This window comes from Lepidochelys kempii, chromosome 4 (assembly GCF_965140265.1).
Source record: "Lepidochelys kempii isolate rLepKem1 chromosome 4, rLepKem1.hap2, whole genome shotgun sequence".
NCBI lineage: Eukaryota > Metazoa > Chordata > Testudines > Cheloniidae > Lepidochelys > Lepidochelys kempii.
This window is the reverse complement of record NC_133259.1, coordinates 52,361,001-52,378,429: the sequence shown is the minus strand read 5'-3', so window position 1 is coordinate 52,378,429 and position 17,429 is coordinate 52,361,001. Positions and strand designations below refer to the sequence as shown.

General features: G+C 39.4%; 1 protein-coding gene across 4 annotated transcripts in view; it reads left to right on the top strand.

Annotated features, from left to right (window-relative positions):
* Positions 1-17,429, top strand: part of INPP4B (inositol polyphosphate-4-phosphatase type II B) — a 486,205-nt gene that overhangs the window by 198,109 nt on the left and 270,667 nt on the right. For 2 of the 4 annotated variants that reach the window (XM_073341213.1, XM_073341212.1), the window contains exons 10-11: positions 529-753; positions 1,867-1,911. The exons of 1 other annotated variant lie outside the window; for it this stretch is intronic. In XM_073341213.1, the coding sequence (XP_073197314.1) occupies positions 663-753; positions 1,867-1,911 (136 nt within the window). In that variant the 5' untranslated portion in view covers positions 529-662. Of the gene's footprint in view, positions 1-528; positions 754-1,866; positions 1,912-17,429 lie in introns of those variants that run through there. One more of the 4 variants, XM_073341214.1, reaches the window with a different exon arrangement.

The following is a 17,429-nucleotide window of genomic DNA, read 5'->3' as shown; positions in this document are numbered from 1 at the left end:
ACCCTAGTAAAAAGAAAAGGAGGACTTGTGGCACCTTAGAGACTAACAAATTTATTTTGTTAGTCTCTGAGGTGCCACAAGTCCTCCTTTTATTTTTGCGGATACAGACTAACACGGCTGCTACTCTGAAACCTGTCATTCACCCTAGTGAATCCCACCAGTCCCTTTGTCAGAAAGCTGTTTGCTTCCTCGGCTAAATGGAATTCTTGTTTAAGTTGGCTGCCCTGAAAGCTACCTGCTGAGCAGTAGAATCCACACTGAAAAAGGATTTCCCATTTCAATTTGATGATTCTGTCACCTAGTTTTCCAGTACATTAACTGCTTTGGGAACTGCTGTGTAGCATGGACTTAGTGGTTCACTGAATGGGAAGCAACAGGGGTTTGATTCAAGAGGTGTATGAGGTTCTGTGACAGAAATAATAATGTATAATAGAGTGTATTCTACATAGTATCAATCCTGCCATGATCTCCAACCCATCCCTTAATATCTGCATTCCTAAAAATTATCTTAATATTTTCTGAATGCAGAGTTTCAGAGCAGAGAACCAGATCTTTACTGTGAAGCTACATCTAAACCAGATTGTGAATCGTGGCCTGTGGCACTTGGAGAAGCAAATTCAGAAAGTTTGCAGAATAAAATTCAGAAGCTCCGGAGGTTGATCATGGAAATCAAAGAGGAGAGAACATCAGATGAAGCACAGCACTTTCTTCCTGCAACACAGGCAGACAACCTTAGGGAGCCTCAGTTTACAAGTTAGCGTGTATACTCTTTATTTCATGTTACGCAGTAAATACTATTTTAAAAATGCCCCAAATTCTGTAATTGCACAAATCAATGGACATGTTGGTATTATAGTACAATTTAAATTGTTGACTAACAGTTGGCTGTACCAGAGGAAATAAACTGATGAATATTTTATTTAAACATTATTACTGTTTTAGATTTATGCAAATAACCCTCCTGGGGGGAACAAAGGGTGTGATAACTACACTCCGATTTTTATTTATTTTTTTATAAGATTTTTATTCTTTTATATACCCTTTTTCATTTCATAGCCAAAAACTCCTTCTCTGTTGACTTCCATGTAAGTTCCTCTTTATGTGATCATAGCCCCTTCTGTTTGAGCCTTTCTTTAGTAATGCTAAGTGGCAACAGAAGGCATCAATATTGCAGCCATTTTCCAGTTACCTTCTGTGGAGGTTAAGCAACGCACGGTTACTTTAGCTGTTTCCCTCATTATCCCCATTGGTCAGCTTTGCAACTTAATGGTCCCTCTCACACCCTGATGAATTAGGAACATGTTGCCATTTCAAATAAATGACGTGCAATATTAAAGCACACTTCTAAAATACAAGGGATTATAGTATACTCATACTCCGTATAAGAGAGAGGGAATTAATTTCCCTTCTTTTATATATAAACTTACGGGCATTTTTGCTGTACTGTAGTTTCTTGATAAAATAATATATGGTAAAGTGTTCTACTTTTATTAACCTGATTTATATGCTTTGAGGAAATGTGGATATTTTTGTTGCAGTTTAGAGTGTTGTGGCTTATGCATTTAAAATGAACAATTACATACCATATTTTTTAGAGATATTTAGGCAACTGGGCTGTGTTGTATTTGCAAACTTACATTTACATTTGCATTTGTAAATAAGACAAAGTATGGGTTTTTGTTTCTATATTGGCACTTTGTGAAAAGGTCTCTCCTACAATATAATTTCCTTTAAAAACATAAAAAAATGGTAGATGCCTCCAACAATGGTAAGAAGATATTGATCTACAAGTAAAGCAAGTTAAGATTACAGTATATGAAACTAGAATTTACATATTTTCTAACTTGTTTTTTTTAATATTAAAAGGTATCCAGAGGATTGCGAATGAGTCAAAGCTGGAGTTTGTCCTTGGTAAGACATAGTTTTGATTTCTGTACGGAATGGTCTGTATGGACATATTCTGTGTCTATAATATTACATACTAGTTTTAAAAAATTGACACCCTTGTTTAGTAGATATTGTGTGTCTATATTGGAAAATTTGGGGCTAGATTCTCAGCTGGTGTAAATTGCTGTAGTGCCATTGACTTAAGTAGACCTACTTATTTTATATCAGCTGTATGATCTGGCCCATAATGTTTTATAAAACATTACATATTCTGGGCTAAGGAATTGAAAATCCCTATGTTTAAACTATGGGCAGCTCTATATTTTATGTGGCTATAATACCGTACCTTTGAATAATGCATACATTTATCTAAAAGCACAACTATTCTTTTGTGGGGAAAGGTTAATATCAGTCTGTCTTTTTACTGTATTTCTCTTTACTCTAGTGATTTACAGGGGAGCAGTCTGTTTCAGAAGGTGTTCTGTTAGTACACACCACCCACTCTATTCAGATATATATAATATGGTTAGGAGAGTTCAGTCGGTCAAGCAGACTAATTGGCTGAACATGTCTCCTCATTGTTAACTTGATGTTTGTTAGCAGAAAGCATTTAAAATAGATTATTTCCCACTATGAAGTCTGATAGATTTTTCAATCTCTTCAGTTTCTCTCTTTTTTTTCATATTTTTCGTTATCTTTCTCAATTTTCCCATATAGAAGATCATTACAAACTGAAAAAACTGTCTTCTCATGGTTTCATAAAATTGCACAATATTTGTAGCATTAACAAAAATGTCATTTAGAAAGTGGAAGACACTTTTATATCTGTGCAAGACACTTTTTATTGTTGTTTTTCAAAAGATTAAGAGAAATAAATTTATGCAGTGTACTGAGTATAACTGGAGCATACGACATCTCTGGAATCTAAATAATTCCTAATTTTAGGCCTTCATTTTTCTCCATACTGATGTGTACAGGAAAGACACATGGATATAACAATAAAACTTTGAAATTGTGCAATCCAAAGACAATACATAGTATTTTCTGAAATAATTAAAACTAATCAACTACCTTATTGTTGTAGTTTTTTATTGATATAATCAGACAAAATGCATTTGACATAGTGTAGATATATAGTGAGGAAACCTGAATAGTGATAAATACTAGTCAATGTGATCCATCACAGTAAATATACATGTATAAAATAATATTATCATGTATTTTAATTATACATTTTCCTTTCTGGTATATATAGTACCCTATGCAGAAAATGGAAACCAATTTTTTCTACTGCCAGATCCTCAATTCTGCTAAATCTATCTTGTCCCACTTTAGATGACTAATAATTTCCCCTTGCATAAAAAAACCCTCTGGTGCCATAGATCCTCACTCCACCTGTCCTCCACGATCATCACCTTCCTTCCCTCCCGCTCTTCTCCACTGCCCTATCCCTCTTGCCCGGATCTCTGCCTTTGTCTTTGTGTTGAGTTCATCACTTCCTTGGTAAACCCCACCCAAAGGGTTTAAATAACAAAAAACAACAATGAGAAAATTGTGGTGCTGCCGTGATGCGTACTTGACCATTGTTCTGCTCACTCTGCTTGTACATGATGTCCCTTTGCCCTACCCTTTGGGCTTGTTTACATATAGTTTTTGTAGTGCTATACCCATAGCAATTTTGAAACTCCTACAGTTAAAGTGATAGGATTCCCTAGTGTGGATGCAGTTATGCTGGTGGATTGCATTGCTTCAAGTACTCTGGTTTCTAAACTGTTATAGCTGAAGTGGAACAAAAACTGTAAGTAGACCAGTCCTTGGCCAATTATGCCTATTTAGATTTTAACCTCTTGAGTGCAGGGACTGTTTTTTTCTTGATGTTTATACAGTGCCTAGCAAAATGAAACTCTTTTCTTGTTTGGCCCTTTGGCGCAACCATAACTGATAACATGATTATGATGATAATAAAGAACGGTTGGAGATTTCCCTGTGCTATTCAGCCTCGCAGCTGATATTATAGGGGACATGACAATGGAAAATGAGGCATGGCCAGAGTATTGCTGTGCTCCAGTGATACCCACGTCCCCAGAACAACTCTTGGGGTAGCTATTGGAGGTGGGGGCAGATTAGAGCAGGCATTGCTACGGAAGGTGAATTGTCCCCCATCTGGCTTGAGGATCAGTAGGTGGAGGTATAAAAGTAGTGTAAAACCTATTTTTTCTGTCTCTTGTCACCACCAGGACGTGGGTGATCTGACCTAGTGGTCAAAGCAGGAGTTGCAAGTCAGGCTGTGTCAGATACCAAGAGGTCAGAATCAGAGACTGGCAAGAGGGCAAACTGAGAGTCAAGTGTGAGGAGGCAGGCTGGGTCAGGTTACGAGGAGATCAGAAGCAGGAGACAACTTGAGAGCAGAACCACAGGTCAGGAACCTGACTCAGGCCTGGTTGGGATACCAGGAAGTCAAGCCAGGGGAGTGGAAGCAGGAAGCACAATGCACACAGTCCAGAGCAAGCTGGATCCCATTGCATGGACAGCTTCCTGTTCCTGTGCTGGATTTAAATAAGAGCTGTGGACCAATCAGGACCCCCAGTGTTTTGCCAGTCAGCTCTCGGGACTGGGGTCCTCTGTCTCAGTTCAGCTCCTTCTGACAACAGTTAGCAGGTCCCTGGGTGACAGGTTGGAACATGCTGGCCTCTAAAGAGCCCTGGGAACCAGCGTTTAAGACCCATCGTCTCTGACACCCCTCCTTTGGGTTTCACGTTGAGCAGAGCTCCGCTATGTGGTTTCTAATGGTGACTGAGATTTCCTGGTTCATTCAGCAGCATTATGAATTATATCACTGCAGCTCTAGGAATAAATTTTATTAGTTAACTGCTGCTGCTCAACCAACAATGGCACACAAAAGTGCAAAGCCCTGTGTTGTTTAGGATGATCTTACCTAGCCAATGATAGTTGACAACACAAAGACTCTTTCAGGATTGGGTTTTTGTTGACAACTGATTTTTTTGTTTTAGTTATTTAAGTTAACCCCCCCCCCCACACACACACACTCCAAATTACATTCCCTCATGCTCAGTTAGACTGACTCTCTTTGAGCTACTTACACCCACTATCAATGTCTAAGGAAGTCTAAGTTAGTGTAATGAGTCTATTAGTATAAGAGGTCTAATGTGTACATTACTTCGCAGTTTAGCCCTGTGACTCTAAAGAAGTGTAACTCATTAACTCTAAGGGAGCGTAAGTTGATGTAATCAACATAATGAGGAAACTGGAAGAAATTATGTTATATCCACTTAAGTCCCTGTAAACTTTCATAGACTTGCTTAGACTTGTCTCTGAATTTGGCACTTGAATCTAGAAGAGAAACTGCAACAGATCATAACTGTAAAATTTGTTAGTTTGGGCCGAAACTAATCTAATATATTTTATATGTAAGATATCAGTCACCTAGGATCTAAACTCTAAAGAAAATATATAAGTATTATAGATTGTGTATGAGTAGGTTAGTTTATATTTGTTAATAAATACACTTAAAATTCTAAAATGTAAATAAATGATATTGTTACTATCATTTAGGGGCAAATGTAAATAAATGATATTGTTACTATCATTTAGGGGCAACTTTGCAGGTCTTCTGTCAGTAGTGGTGAGTTGTACAGTAAATAACTTTCACAAATGATTGTCACTTGCAATTAAAATATAAAAATATAAAATATCTGTTTTATGCTATTTGAGTATTGCCTAATACACATCCAGGGCTTTTCCAGGTACTTGGCTTGTGCCCTTAGGAGTTCCAGTGGCTCACTGCCCTTTAAAATAGTGACACTGAACGTCACTACTGCACAGGCATTGCACTCCTGTCCAGCAGCAAAGGGTTGCAGACTGTAAATTAAACATAATATAAACATAGTTATATTGATCAGGGTTAAACAATGACTTGTAAATTTTCAAAGATTTCCACTAAGTGTCTTAGCCCTGCTAAAACTGTTATTAATTGGAGTCGTGAGGCTAAAACCCTTCACAATTCAGAACATTTGGGAGTGATTGACTTTGACTGTGATTTATAATAGCCTAACACAAATAAATCGAATATTGCATTAAGATTGCATGATTCTCTCATGTTCATTATTTTGGGATCTGCAGTTTATCAGAGCTTCCATTAAACAAGTGTCTCTGGTCTTTAGGTTCTTGAACACCGTTTCAGATATGTCCATTTTTTTGAAGTGTAGGTCTCTTGAGTCTTTACTTTTTAAACTCACTTTGTGGTTTGGCTTTCCTAGTTATGCTGCTCTGTTCTATTTGCTGGCATTGGAATGAAATGTATTAAAATCCTGTTTTCTGAAGTCCTATAAGCAATGCAGGAAGAAGCACGTGAAATTCAGTGCAGAGAACTGAGTAGAGAGGGGAGGACAAGGACAGAGCAAAGGAAGAGCAGGAAGGGAGGAAATATGTATGTGACTGATCCAATACCCCTTGAATTCAGTGAGAATCTTTCCATGGACATCAATAAACACTGGATCAGGCCTAATAGGGATTGGCCTTGTCAAGGTTCCTCCCCCACTCTGAACTCTAGGGTACAGATGTGGGGACCTGCATGAAAAACCTCCTAAGCTTATCTTTACCAGCTTAGGTCAAAACTTCCCCAAGGTACAAAGTATTCCACCCGTTGTCCTTGGACTGGCCGCTACCACCACCAAACTAATACTGGTTACTGGGGAAGAGCTGTTTGGACGCGTCTTTCCCCCCAAAATACTTCCCAAAACCTTGCACCCCACTTCCTGGACAAGGTTTGGTAAAAAGCCTCACCAATTTGCCTAGGTGACTACAGACCCAGACCCTTGGATCTTAAGAACAATGAACAATCCTCCCAACACTTGCACCCCCCCTTTCCTGGGAAATGTTGGATAAAAAGCCTCACCAATTTGCAAAGGTGACCACAGACCCAAACCCTTGGATCTGAGAACAAGGAAAAAGCATTCAGTTTCTTACAAGAAGACTTTTAATAAAAATAGAAGTAAATAGAAATAAAGAAATCCCCCCTGTAAAATCAGGATGGTAGATATCTTACAGGGTAATTAGATTCAAAAACATAGAGAACCCCTCTAGGCAAAACCTTAAGTTACAAAAAAGATACACCGACAGAAATAGTTATTCTATTCAGCACAATTCTTTTCTCAGCCATTTAAAGAAATCATAATCTAACACATACCTAGCTAGATTACTTACTAAAAGTTCTAAGACTCCATTCCTGGTCTGTCCCCGGCAGAAAACTAGCATATAGACAGACACAGACCCTTTGTTTCTCTCCCTCCTCCCAGCTTTTGAAAGTATCTTGTCTCCTCATTGGTCATTTTGGTCAGGTGCCAGCGAGGTTACCTTTAGCTTCTTAACCCTTTACAGGTGAGAGGAGCTTTCCCCTGGCCAGGAGGGATTTCAAAGGGGTTTACCCTTCCCTTTATATTTATGACAGGCCTCTTCTAGAGTTTACTTTTCAATTGCTTTTTTTAAAATGTGGGCTCTTACTAATTCTTTCCAGTGTTAAAATTTCATTGAATTACTAAGATATGTGATCGAAGGAATTGGTGATTTTGGGGATCCCCACTGCAGTCTTTAGAAGTTTGACTATCTAGTGCTGTTGGCATTTACTTTTAGAGCAAAAGAGAAAACACAACAAGGAAGGAAGGAACAAAGCAGAGGAGGAAGTGGATAAAAAAAAGCAGACAAGACAGTTAGTTAATAAAGTGCTCAAATGCTACTGCAATAAGCATGGTATAAAAACTTAGAAGGAATTAACAAACTCTAATTAGGACATACTATTTATCCACCCTGCAATGGCCAGTGGAAATGCATTTTATATGTTCCTGCCATAGCAGACCATTAGGTACCATGGTGATGGTGCTCAGATATCACAATGACTGATGTGGTATAAGAATCCAGATAGATAGTTGGTAAGGATTGCGTCAGCTTTGTATAGTCTTTATGCTGTCACATCAGAGAATAACTTTGGGGCAGTATTCAATTTAAATGCCCTGAAATTTTGCAGTATGTCCCGAAATGTTTCTGAGGAGTGAGTTTTGAAGGACTGTTTAATATTTGTTTCTTGTGTAGCTTTAGCTTATTTCCAGCATAATAATAATGGTATAGGTGTAGTCCCTGATGTAAAAATCTAATTGAATAGAATCTTTCACAGGATTCAGAGGGAGTGTGGTACTCAGTGGGTTAAAGATGAAATTGAAATCTATAGGGCACTTGTATTTTTTTCCCCCAGAGGGGTTTGTAAGTAGAGCTGTCTGCCTGTACAAGTAAAAGGTTTCGTTCTTTCTGTCATAACATTTCTCCCTGAATAATATTGTGATAGTGCTTAATTGTAGAAGGTCATGAAGCTGATTTTAACTCTGCATTCCAAACCCAAATGTTACACTGCTCAAGTAGTCTGATTAAGTGTTTTCTTTAACTCCAGTGCACCATCTGTAGTTCTTTAGGCAGCAGCTCTAGTCACATAAGTGTTAATTAGTCCAAAGCAGATCAATGAAAACAAAAGGTGAAGTGGGCCCTGGCAAAAAACATTTATTTATCAGAGAGCTATGCTAACTCACTACTGCTGAATGCATTTGGCTCTATTGGTCTCAGGACTATGAACTAGAGTTGTTTCCTGTCTGGGTTTTGGCTTCTGTGTCTGGGTGCCATTTAGGGTTGCCGGGTGCCTGGTTTTTGACTGGACAGTCTGGTCGAAAAAGGGACCTGGCAATCCTAAATGGCACCTGAACCAAAAGTCCTGTTACCAGGCGGTTGGGGGAGATGCTGAGTCATTAACCCATGCCAGCCTCTGCTCAGCTGGGGCTGTCTCCTACCTACAGGCAAGCACCTTGAGACAATCCAGCGAGCGACAGGGGGAGGGGAGTGAGCAATAGGGGCAGGGCCTTGGAGGAAGAGGTGGCAAGTGGGGGCGGGCGGGGAGGGGCACGGGGAGGCCTTGGGAGAAGAGACAGGGAGGAGGCAAGGCCTTGGTTGTCTGGTTACCAGCAATTAGAAGGCTGGCCACCCTTCTCTGAACCTTAGAGTGGGAGATCTTGGAACTACATGTTCTTTTGAAACACTTAGTAGCCAACTGCTCTGGTAAACCTGTCTGAGAACAGAGAAGCCTCCTGAATGTGTAGGAAACCCTAAACCCAACCTATATCTTTTGTAAAGAGGTTGATTTTGATTTAAAAAGTCCTAAATGTTTTTAGCTGTAGCTACTTGGGAAATCACCTCTCCCCCCCATGTGTTGTTACATTTGTGATGAGCAGAGGTGCCTGAGCTAACACCCCCCTGGATTAAAAGTAAGAGACTAATGATAGGACATTTTCTATTAAAACAAATAAAAAGGTCATTAGCTTAGGAGCATACCCCACTCTCGCTGACCTTCAGGGCATTCTCTCTTCTCCAGCAGCCTTTTTTTTTTGTAATAGAATGAGTTGAGGCATATGGGGTGGGTGTATAAAAGAGATTTTTTTCTTGAGTAATGTTAGCCTCTCCATAGCTAAGGTTAAAGCTTGTTTCCCATTATAAACACAGTTAAGCTCTACACCTCCTTCCTTCCAAATTTCTGCAAAAGGAAACCAGTCTTCCTGAATTTCATATGCCGCATACAGTCCCAGAATAGAGGATTATTATGCTTGCTCTCCATCTATGGCATGGTTAAAATCAGCTGGACCACACCAGATATTTTGCCTGCTTTGCACCACTCCAATGCTACAAATTAGTCATCATCCATCACTGGAGTTGTGTGAGCAGTTGGAGTTGTATCAATGAATTGGTTTTTACATATTTTGCTTTCATCTTTAAGGCTCTGCATAACACTTCTCTAGCCTACACATCTCACTTCTTTACAAATTGCCCCACCCCACATCTCGTGTGTCTCCTCCACTCTCTTAACGACATCAGCCTAGATGCCCTGTTTGTTCTTTTTCATTCTGTCTAATTAAGGCTTCTGCCTGTCACTTGTGGTAAGAAAAACTGACCCAAGAGTCGTAGTCTGGAGTACTGGAGGTGCTGAAACATCACCTCCAGGAACAGATTTGAAATGTAAGTAAGAAAGAATTGTACCTTTGTCGATATCCCATCTTCTATCCAGTGTAGCACTACTCCTGCTTGTTCCTTTTTAGCTAATTAGCTTTCACCTCAGTAAGCATGTCTAATTGTTGATAGAGCTGCTCACAGAAAATGTCTTCACCTTGTATGGTGTCTGTTATTACTTAAAGATATTTGGAAAATGGGAACTACCTTGGTGCTCTGTTTATTGCATTGTTATAATTTGTGTAAACTCAAATTCCATGTAGGTTATAGGGACAAAAATCCCACACCGCACCTTTCTGTGTAATTGGTGTTTGTCAACACAGGCTTCTTATTGAGCACAAGAATGCTCATGTGCTCTGCAGGGGGTCATAGCGTGTGGTGAACCTGTGTGCGGGAAAGAGAGAAGTGACAGATAGACTGGTACCAACAGCAGAGGATCTGAGAGGGCAGCTGCCTTTTTGGGCACCAGCAGTAGCAGAAGCAAGAGCAGACTGTTTTGAAGCACTTATCTTCCATTTGTGCTATAAACTCAACCTGTTTTCCACTGGTTTGCCAAAAGCTGTTGCTTCTTCTATGAATAATTTCCCCCTGAACTAACTTGTGCAGTCCAGGCATACAGTATGTGTGACAGCTTTGTAAATACAAATGTGTATAAAACAGAGCTGTGAATGAGGAAAACTTTTATCCTAAACCCAGTAGCATAAAGTTTTTACTACATGGATTTGCTTACATATTTTGGAATAAATTCATACATAAAGATAAATTTTGAATAGCTAAAGATAATCTGTTCAGAGACAAGTTTGTGGACATCCGAACTTGAAAAACTGTAACAGTTGCAAGGGCTCTGCTGGGATTTAACCATTTTAAGAGATGGGGGTTTATCACCATTGTTCTGGAGTGATGCAGCAGATAATAGAAATAAATGCTGACAGAACTGTGCAAATGTTGGATTTCTGGTTGCAGATGATGGATTGCTTCCACTTCAAGTAAAGGGAAAAGTGTGGAGGAGGGTGGGAAAGAGCTTTTTTTTTTTGTCTTGTACAAAAAAGAATTGTTACACTTTTCCAGTAAAACCAGCTTCTCTCTCTTTTATGTATTTTTTTTGCTGCTTTACATGTTCCCCATAATCCTTAAATATAAATGTTAAGTAAAATTTTCAGAAGCACTCAAGTCCCATTTTCAAAAATGGTTTAGGCACTCAGGAGCCTAAATATTTTTAAAAGTCAATGGGATTTAATCACCTAAGTTACTTAGGGATAGCTTTACAAACATATTTAGGTGCCTAGAGATGCAGATAGGTGTCTAGTGGAATTTTCAAAAGTGCCTAATAGCAGGTTAGGTGCCTAACTCCTACTGATTTCATGCTTAGATGCATATTTTTAAAATTCCGCTAGTTGCCTATCTGCATCCATCGGTGCCTAAATACCTGTATAAATCCGATCCTTAGGGTACATCTATACCGTAAACAGAAACCCGCAGCTTTGAGTCTGAGTCTGGATCTACAGACTTGAGCTGGTGCTACAGCGATAAAAATAGCTGTGAAGATATTGTGGCTCAGGCCACCTCCGTCCCCTGGCTTCTGAGCCCAAGCTCCAGCCTGTGCCACAATGTCTACGTAGCTTTAGTGCTGAGGTGTGAGCCCAGGTCTGTAAACCCAAGCTCTGAGACTTGCTGCCATGGGTTTCTGCTTGCTGTGTACGGCAGTTTTGAAAATTTTACCCGTAATCTCTTAAGTGCCTAAGATACTTTTGAAAATGAGGCTTAGGCTCTTAAGTCACTTAGGGTAAAATTTTTGTGATTCTACAGTATGAATATGTGTAGGTTTAAGATGATTGTTTCAGCTAAATATAAAAATTCAAAGTTAATGCTTGGTATAAAAAATAATATATAAGAACACAGCCAGTGGGCTCAGTTCAGGTATGAAACAGCCACTTTAAGTTGTGAAAATGATAACCATTCTGATAATTCTGATCACACGTCCATGAATATAAATCAGAAGTAACTCCAGACACCCTGCCGTAGGTGCAACCTCAGAAAAATAACTGGAAAGAACCAGGGTGGATAATTTTGTTCAGCTTAATCAAACAAAAAACAGTTAGGTGAGGGACATGACAGAAACACAGAGCTAGATCTATGCAGATTTCTGTCCCCAAAGCACATTTTCAAAATAATCTTTTAAAATTTGGTTATTCATTAAATTATTTTGCATGTACCCTTTCTGTTAATTAACATTTTTTATATATTTACTCAGTTCCTCTTACGTTTGTTGTATTCCTCTTCCACTTCACCCTGCTTTTTTTCCTTTCCTCTTTCTTTTCCTACCTACCCTAAATTTTGAATCCTCCTCCCCCCTCCCTCTCTTGTGTTCCCCATTTCCTAACTCTGTACTCTTCCAACTTTTATCTTACACACACACTCCTGTAAGCAGTTTTAAGCATGCTCTCTTAAGATGGCCCCGGGGTTCTTCTCCATTAGAAGAATATAAAGATCCTTATCAGTACTCCTGACCCCCTCATACATGTGAAAGAAGTAGAAACCGGCCAAACCGGCATGAGCTACTCCCACACTATTCACAGGAAGCTTCAAAATCTCCTAGCCTTCAACAATCTTTTGGATGGGAGGGCTGGCACTTCTTTACCTTCCCTTTCCCCCGATATTCTTTTTGGCTACCACCCAGACACTTCAGGAAGTGACTGGTTGGCCCACCTTTTCGGAATCAGGGGCAAGGCAAGCCTACTCCCACCTTCATCATTCTCCTGATAAATATCTGCAGGGGGAGCAGTTTTTCTGCCTACTCTCATCCTACAGCTATAAGAACTGGAAACCCATTGCTAAGTCCCACTGCTGCTGGCCTTTAAAACCCTGAAAGCTCCACTTTCTGAATCACAATACACTAGAGTTAGTAGTACAATATCAAGCTGGTTTTGTCTGAATATTTAAAAAGCAGTTATAGTTACACTAAGACTGCTTTAGAGTTGAAGGATTCTGGTTTCTGTGGCACAGTTGACTGAAATCTCTTACAGTTTTCTCCTTTGCTGCTGGCTCATGCCCCTGCAGTCCTGGCTGTTCTCACTAGACAGAAGAAATGTATAGTATTTTGAAGCTGCAGAGCAGCCGGGCGTAAGCCATGCAGGAAGCCAAAAGAAGATCTTTCTCTCCCTGTCACAGGGATATTTACAATGCCTCCTCTTCAGGTGGGCAGTTGAGGGAAACGGGTAGATGAAGATGTTCAAACTTCTTTCAGCACTTCCCTCAGTTCCTGCTGCCTTTGACTTTCTACTCTTTCCAGCAGCCTATCCCTGTTACATCTTTCCCCTCATTAGTTAATGATGGTCTTTCAGGCCAGTGAGGGCCTCTCATCACAATGTGCTATTTGGCATCTCAGAATCTCCTGGACTCTGCTATTTGCAGGATGTGTTACCTAATATGCTTTCAGATGCTTTGTCTCATACATTATTAATAGGAAAAAGAAAAGGAGGACTTGTGGCACCTTAGAGACTAACCAATTTATTAGAGCATAAGCTTTCGTGAGCTACAGCTCACTTCTTCAGATGCATATCGTGGAAACTGCAGCAGGCTTTATATATACACAGAGAATATGAAACAATACCTATTCCCACCCCACTGTCCTGCTGGTATTACCAGCAGGTATTACCAGCTGGTATTACCAGCAGGACAGTGGGGTGGGAATAGGTATTGTTTCATATTCTCTGTGTATATATAAAGCCTGCTGCAGTTTCCACGATATGCATCTGAAGAAGTGAGCTGTAGCTCACGAAAGCTTATGCTCTAATAAATTGGTTAGTCTCTAAGGTGCCACAAGTCCTCCTTTTCTTTTTGCGAATACAGACTAACACGGCTGTTACTCTGAAACCTGTCATTATTAATAGGGCAGCTGCTGCCATGTTCCAGTAATTCTGGGGTCTCTCAAGCCTCATAATTGTTACAAATGTAACTATTTTAAAAATGTGTTACCATATAGCTGAATGCAACGTTAAAATGGTGGTTCAATTGGCTGGAATGGACAGGAGATGGCTGGCTGGACAGGGGATTCAGTACTACTAAGCTATTACAGTTTTTAAAGTGCTTTGAGAAATCAGAGGGTCTGAAAGCAATAGTTTTCACAGCTTTCTGAGACTAAGACATCTATGAGTGTAGGAGTATTATGGAATTCCATTCTCACTCTGAGTGAATGCATTCAGATATTTTTAGTGTGTCTCTCTAAAGGATGTCAGAATGTGTTGATTTAATTTGCCAGTTGAAGTAGTATGAACAAGTTAGGCTTCTGTAGGCTAGAGTAGAGCTGAATAGGAAAATAAATAGGAAATAAATTCTGAGAATTCCTTTTGAGAATTTCTGACTGACATAGTTTTGTGTGTGCTGTGATGGGGTTCCACCAGGGTGCGACTTGGAACTGGTGTACCAGGTACCACTGAGCCTGTCTGACCCACCAACCTGGGCTCCCTTTACACTGTATTGATAAAGCAAGCCAGCCAAGCCCTCCCTCAGGCTTCAGACTGCACTTAACCAGCACAGGAAGGGACACGCCCACTTGCAGCTATACACACAGATGCTGAGATCAGCTCTGCATGGGAAGACTCAGCTAAGGGACTGCCCAGTACTCAACTGCACACCACCCTTTATAGTGTAAACCCAAAATTATACCGTGTTGCACTGCCTAGAGAAGTGTACAGTGTAAGCCCATTAAAATTTCCCCCCTCCCTCAATGTGGAGAGAGAGATATGCAACAGCCTTCTGCCCCAAGTTGTTATTTCCACACACACTGGTTTTAGACCAAACAAAACAAGTTTATTACTACAAAAGAGAGAGTGTAAGTGATAGCAAACAGATCAAAGCAGATTACCTTTGTAAATAACAAAACCACAAACTGAGTTTAACACTCTAGATAAGTAAGATACGAATTAGCAAATTCCCACCCTGAGTGATAAACAGGCTGCCAGATTCTTAAGGCACAAGCTATCTTGACTTTCCAAGGTTTTCATACACAGGCTAAAAATCCCTCTTGCCTGGGACCATCACTTCCCACAGTTCAGTTCTTCGTTCCTCAGGTATTTCCAGGTGTCTTCTTGTTGGGAGAGTGAGGTCCCCTCATGATGTCATTGTCCCCTTTTTATATCATGTTCCCACTTGCTGGAAAGCTCTTTTCTGTGACCTGGGTTAAACAGTTCCCATTGTGTTGTGCTATCTCAGAGAGGTTTCTGTTGTACACAGTTCCTATGGTAATCCTTGTGCTTGTGTGCATTTCCTCAGTAAGCCATTAACATTGTTTGGCCTTTTTACTGTTGTACCTGAAAGGCTGCTTGTGAGTGTTTTCAACCTCACATGTTTCAGTAACACACACATAGCCAAACATCATAACTTCACATATGACGATAGTATGTACAATTCAACGAGATATTACTGCCTAGCAGATCAAGACTTTTAGAATGATACCTCACAAGGCATACTTTGTACAAAACATATCCTAATTACATGACAATGGTGAATATTGGATTGCCATGGAGCCACATGTGCTTGTTCCTTTTTTAAAAAAAGAAAAGGAGTACTTGTGGCACCTTAGAGACTAACCAGTTTATTTGAGCATGAGCTTTCGTGAGCTACAGCTCACTTCATCAGATGTTTCATCATGAGGGGACCTCACTCTCCCAACAAGAAGACACCTGGAAATACCTGAGGAACGAAGAACTGAACTGTGGGAAGTGATGGTCCCAGGCGAGAGGGATTTTTAGCCTGTGTATGAAAACCTTGGAAAGTCAAGATAGCTTGTGCCTTAAGAATCTGGCAGCCTGTTTATCACTCAGGGTGGGAATTTGCTAATTCGTATCTTACTTATCTAGAGTGTTAAACTCAGTTTGTGGTTTTGTTATTTACAAAGGTAATCTGCTTTGATCTGTTTGCTATCACTTACACTCTCTCTTTTGTAGTAATAAACTTGTTTTGTTTGGTCTAAAACCAGTGTGTGTGGTTTCAACAGATGAAACCTGTTCCTTTTTTGTATTTATTTTCTACATATATTCTAGCAAATAAGATTTATTATTGTGAATCCTTACAAAAAGAATTTTAATTTCAACATTTACAGGAAGCAGATTTCAAACTGCATAACTACTCAACAGTATGAAATTCAAATTGCCACTTTCACACTCCCAGATAAATAGACACATGAAATTTCAGTTAACATGGTAACTGCCATTAGCTTCAACTTAAGTGGTTGCAGCTTGTTTGGGGAGAAAATTTTAAAGTAACTGAGTTATTTTCAGATCATAGTAATATTTTTGGTCATGGTTCTTGCAGTGAGTGCACAGTATGGTATTGACCCACGGAATCATTAGGTTTTGATGAGTCAGTAATATATTAATGAAACGATTTTAAAGTAAGCTGTGGCATGATAGATTGTGATTATTTATTTGGAGTTAACAGTAGTGTACCTTGTTAACTGAAGATTTTCCTGTCAAATGTAACTGTTAAAATACATCTCTAAATATGCCTACTGAACGGATTGCAATAGTGCATTAAGATACTTCTCAAAAGACTGACTTGAAATCTTTGTATATGGGCATAAAAGTCAAATCAAAAGGGGGAAGATGACTTTAGCCTTCCATTATTTAGATGTTTTTCTTTTCACCACTTTGGTTAAATATGTACTTATGTTAGATTTGAAATGTGAGTCCTGCATTGTGAGCTCTGATCTGAAAAGTGAGGTTCCCCTTCAGGGCCTGGAAGATTTGGAATTTTCAGATGACTACAAAATCCCAGCTAACATTGTTTCTAAGACGGCAGGCTATGCTTTTGTAGTCAGGCTTATCTGTCAGCTGGTTAGAAATCATTTGCTCTTCCTGATTGCTCTAAGTGTGACCTAATGGTTAGGGGGAAATATGCAATGGTCTCATCTGAGATGCTTAGACAGAGCTTGCTTTAAAAAGTAAACTCGCTTGGCATTATCAGAAGGCACTATTTTGAAATTTTTAGTATAATGGTGGGTCTTGGAGCTTCACATACATGTAACTATTTTAGTTGTCAGAGGTTGCAGCAGAATTGTTTTCAAAGCCTTCAAGCACTAGAATATGAGATCTCTACAGTAACATATTAGCAATGTTGGCTACGTGGAGGTCTGAATTCACACCCATTCAGATCAATACATCCTTTGCTATTAACTTCATTAGGAGGAGATGCATCCTAGGTAAACTGTCTCAAAACCTGGAAGTAAATCCCTGTACAAGGAAATAAATGAAAGACTTTTTTTATCCTTAGCTAATTAATTTAATTGTTCTAGTGAGTTCAGGTCAATTAAATATTATTTCAGTGATTCTTTTGAAAAGAAAAAGGGCCATTGTTTAGTTACATATGATAACAAACACTATAGTAATGAAGCAATTTTAAGCATGGTCAGTATTCCAGCATGAACAGCGTTTTCTTTGACCTTTTAAGGGACTTCAGCTGGAAATGACATTCCACGAAGGTTACCAGCA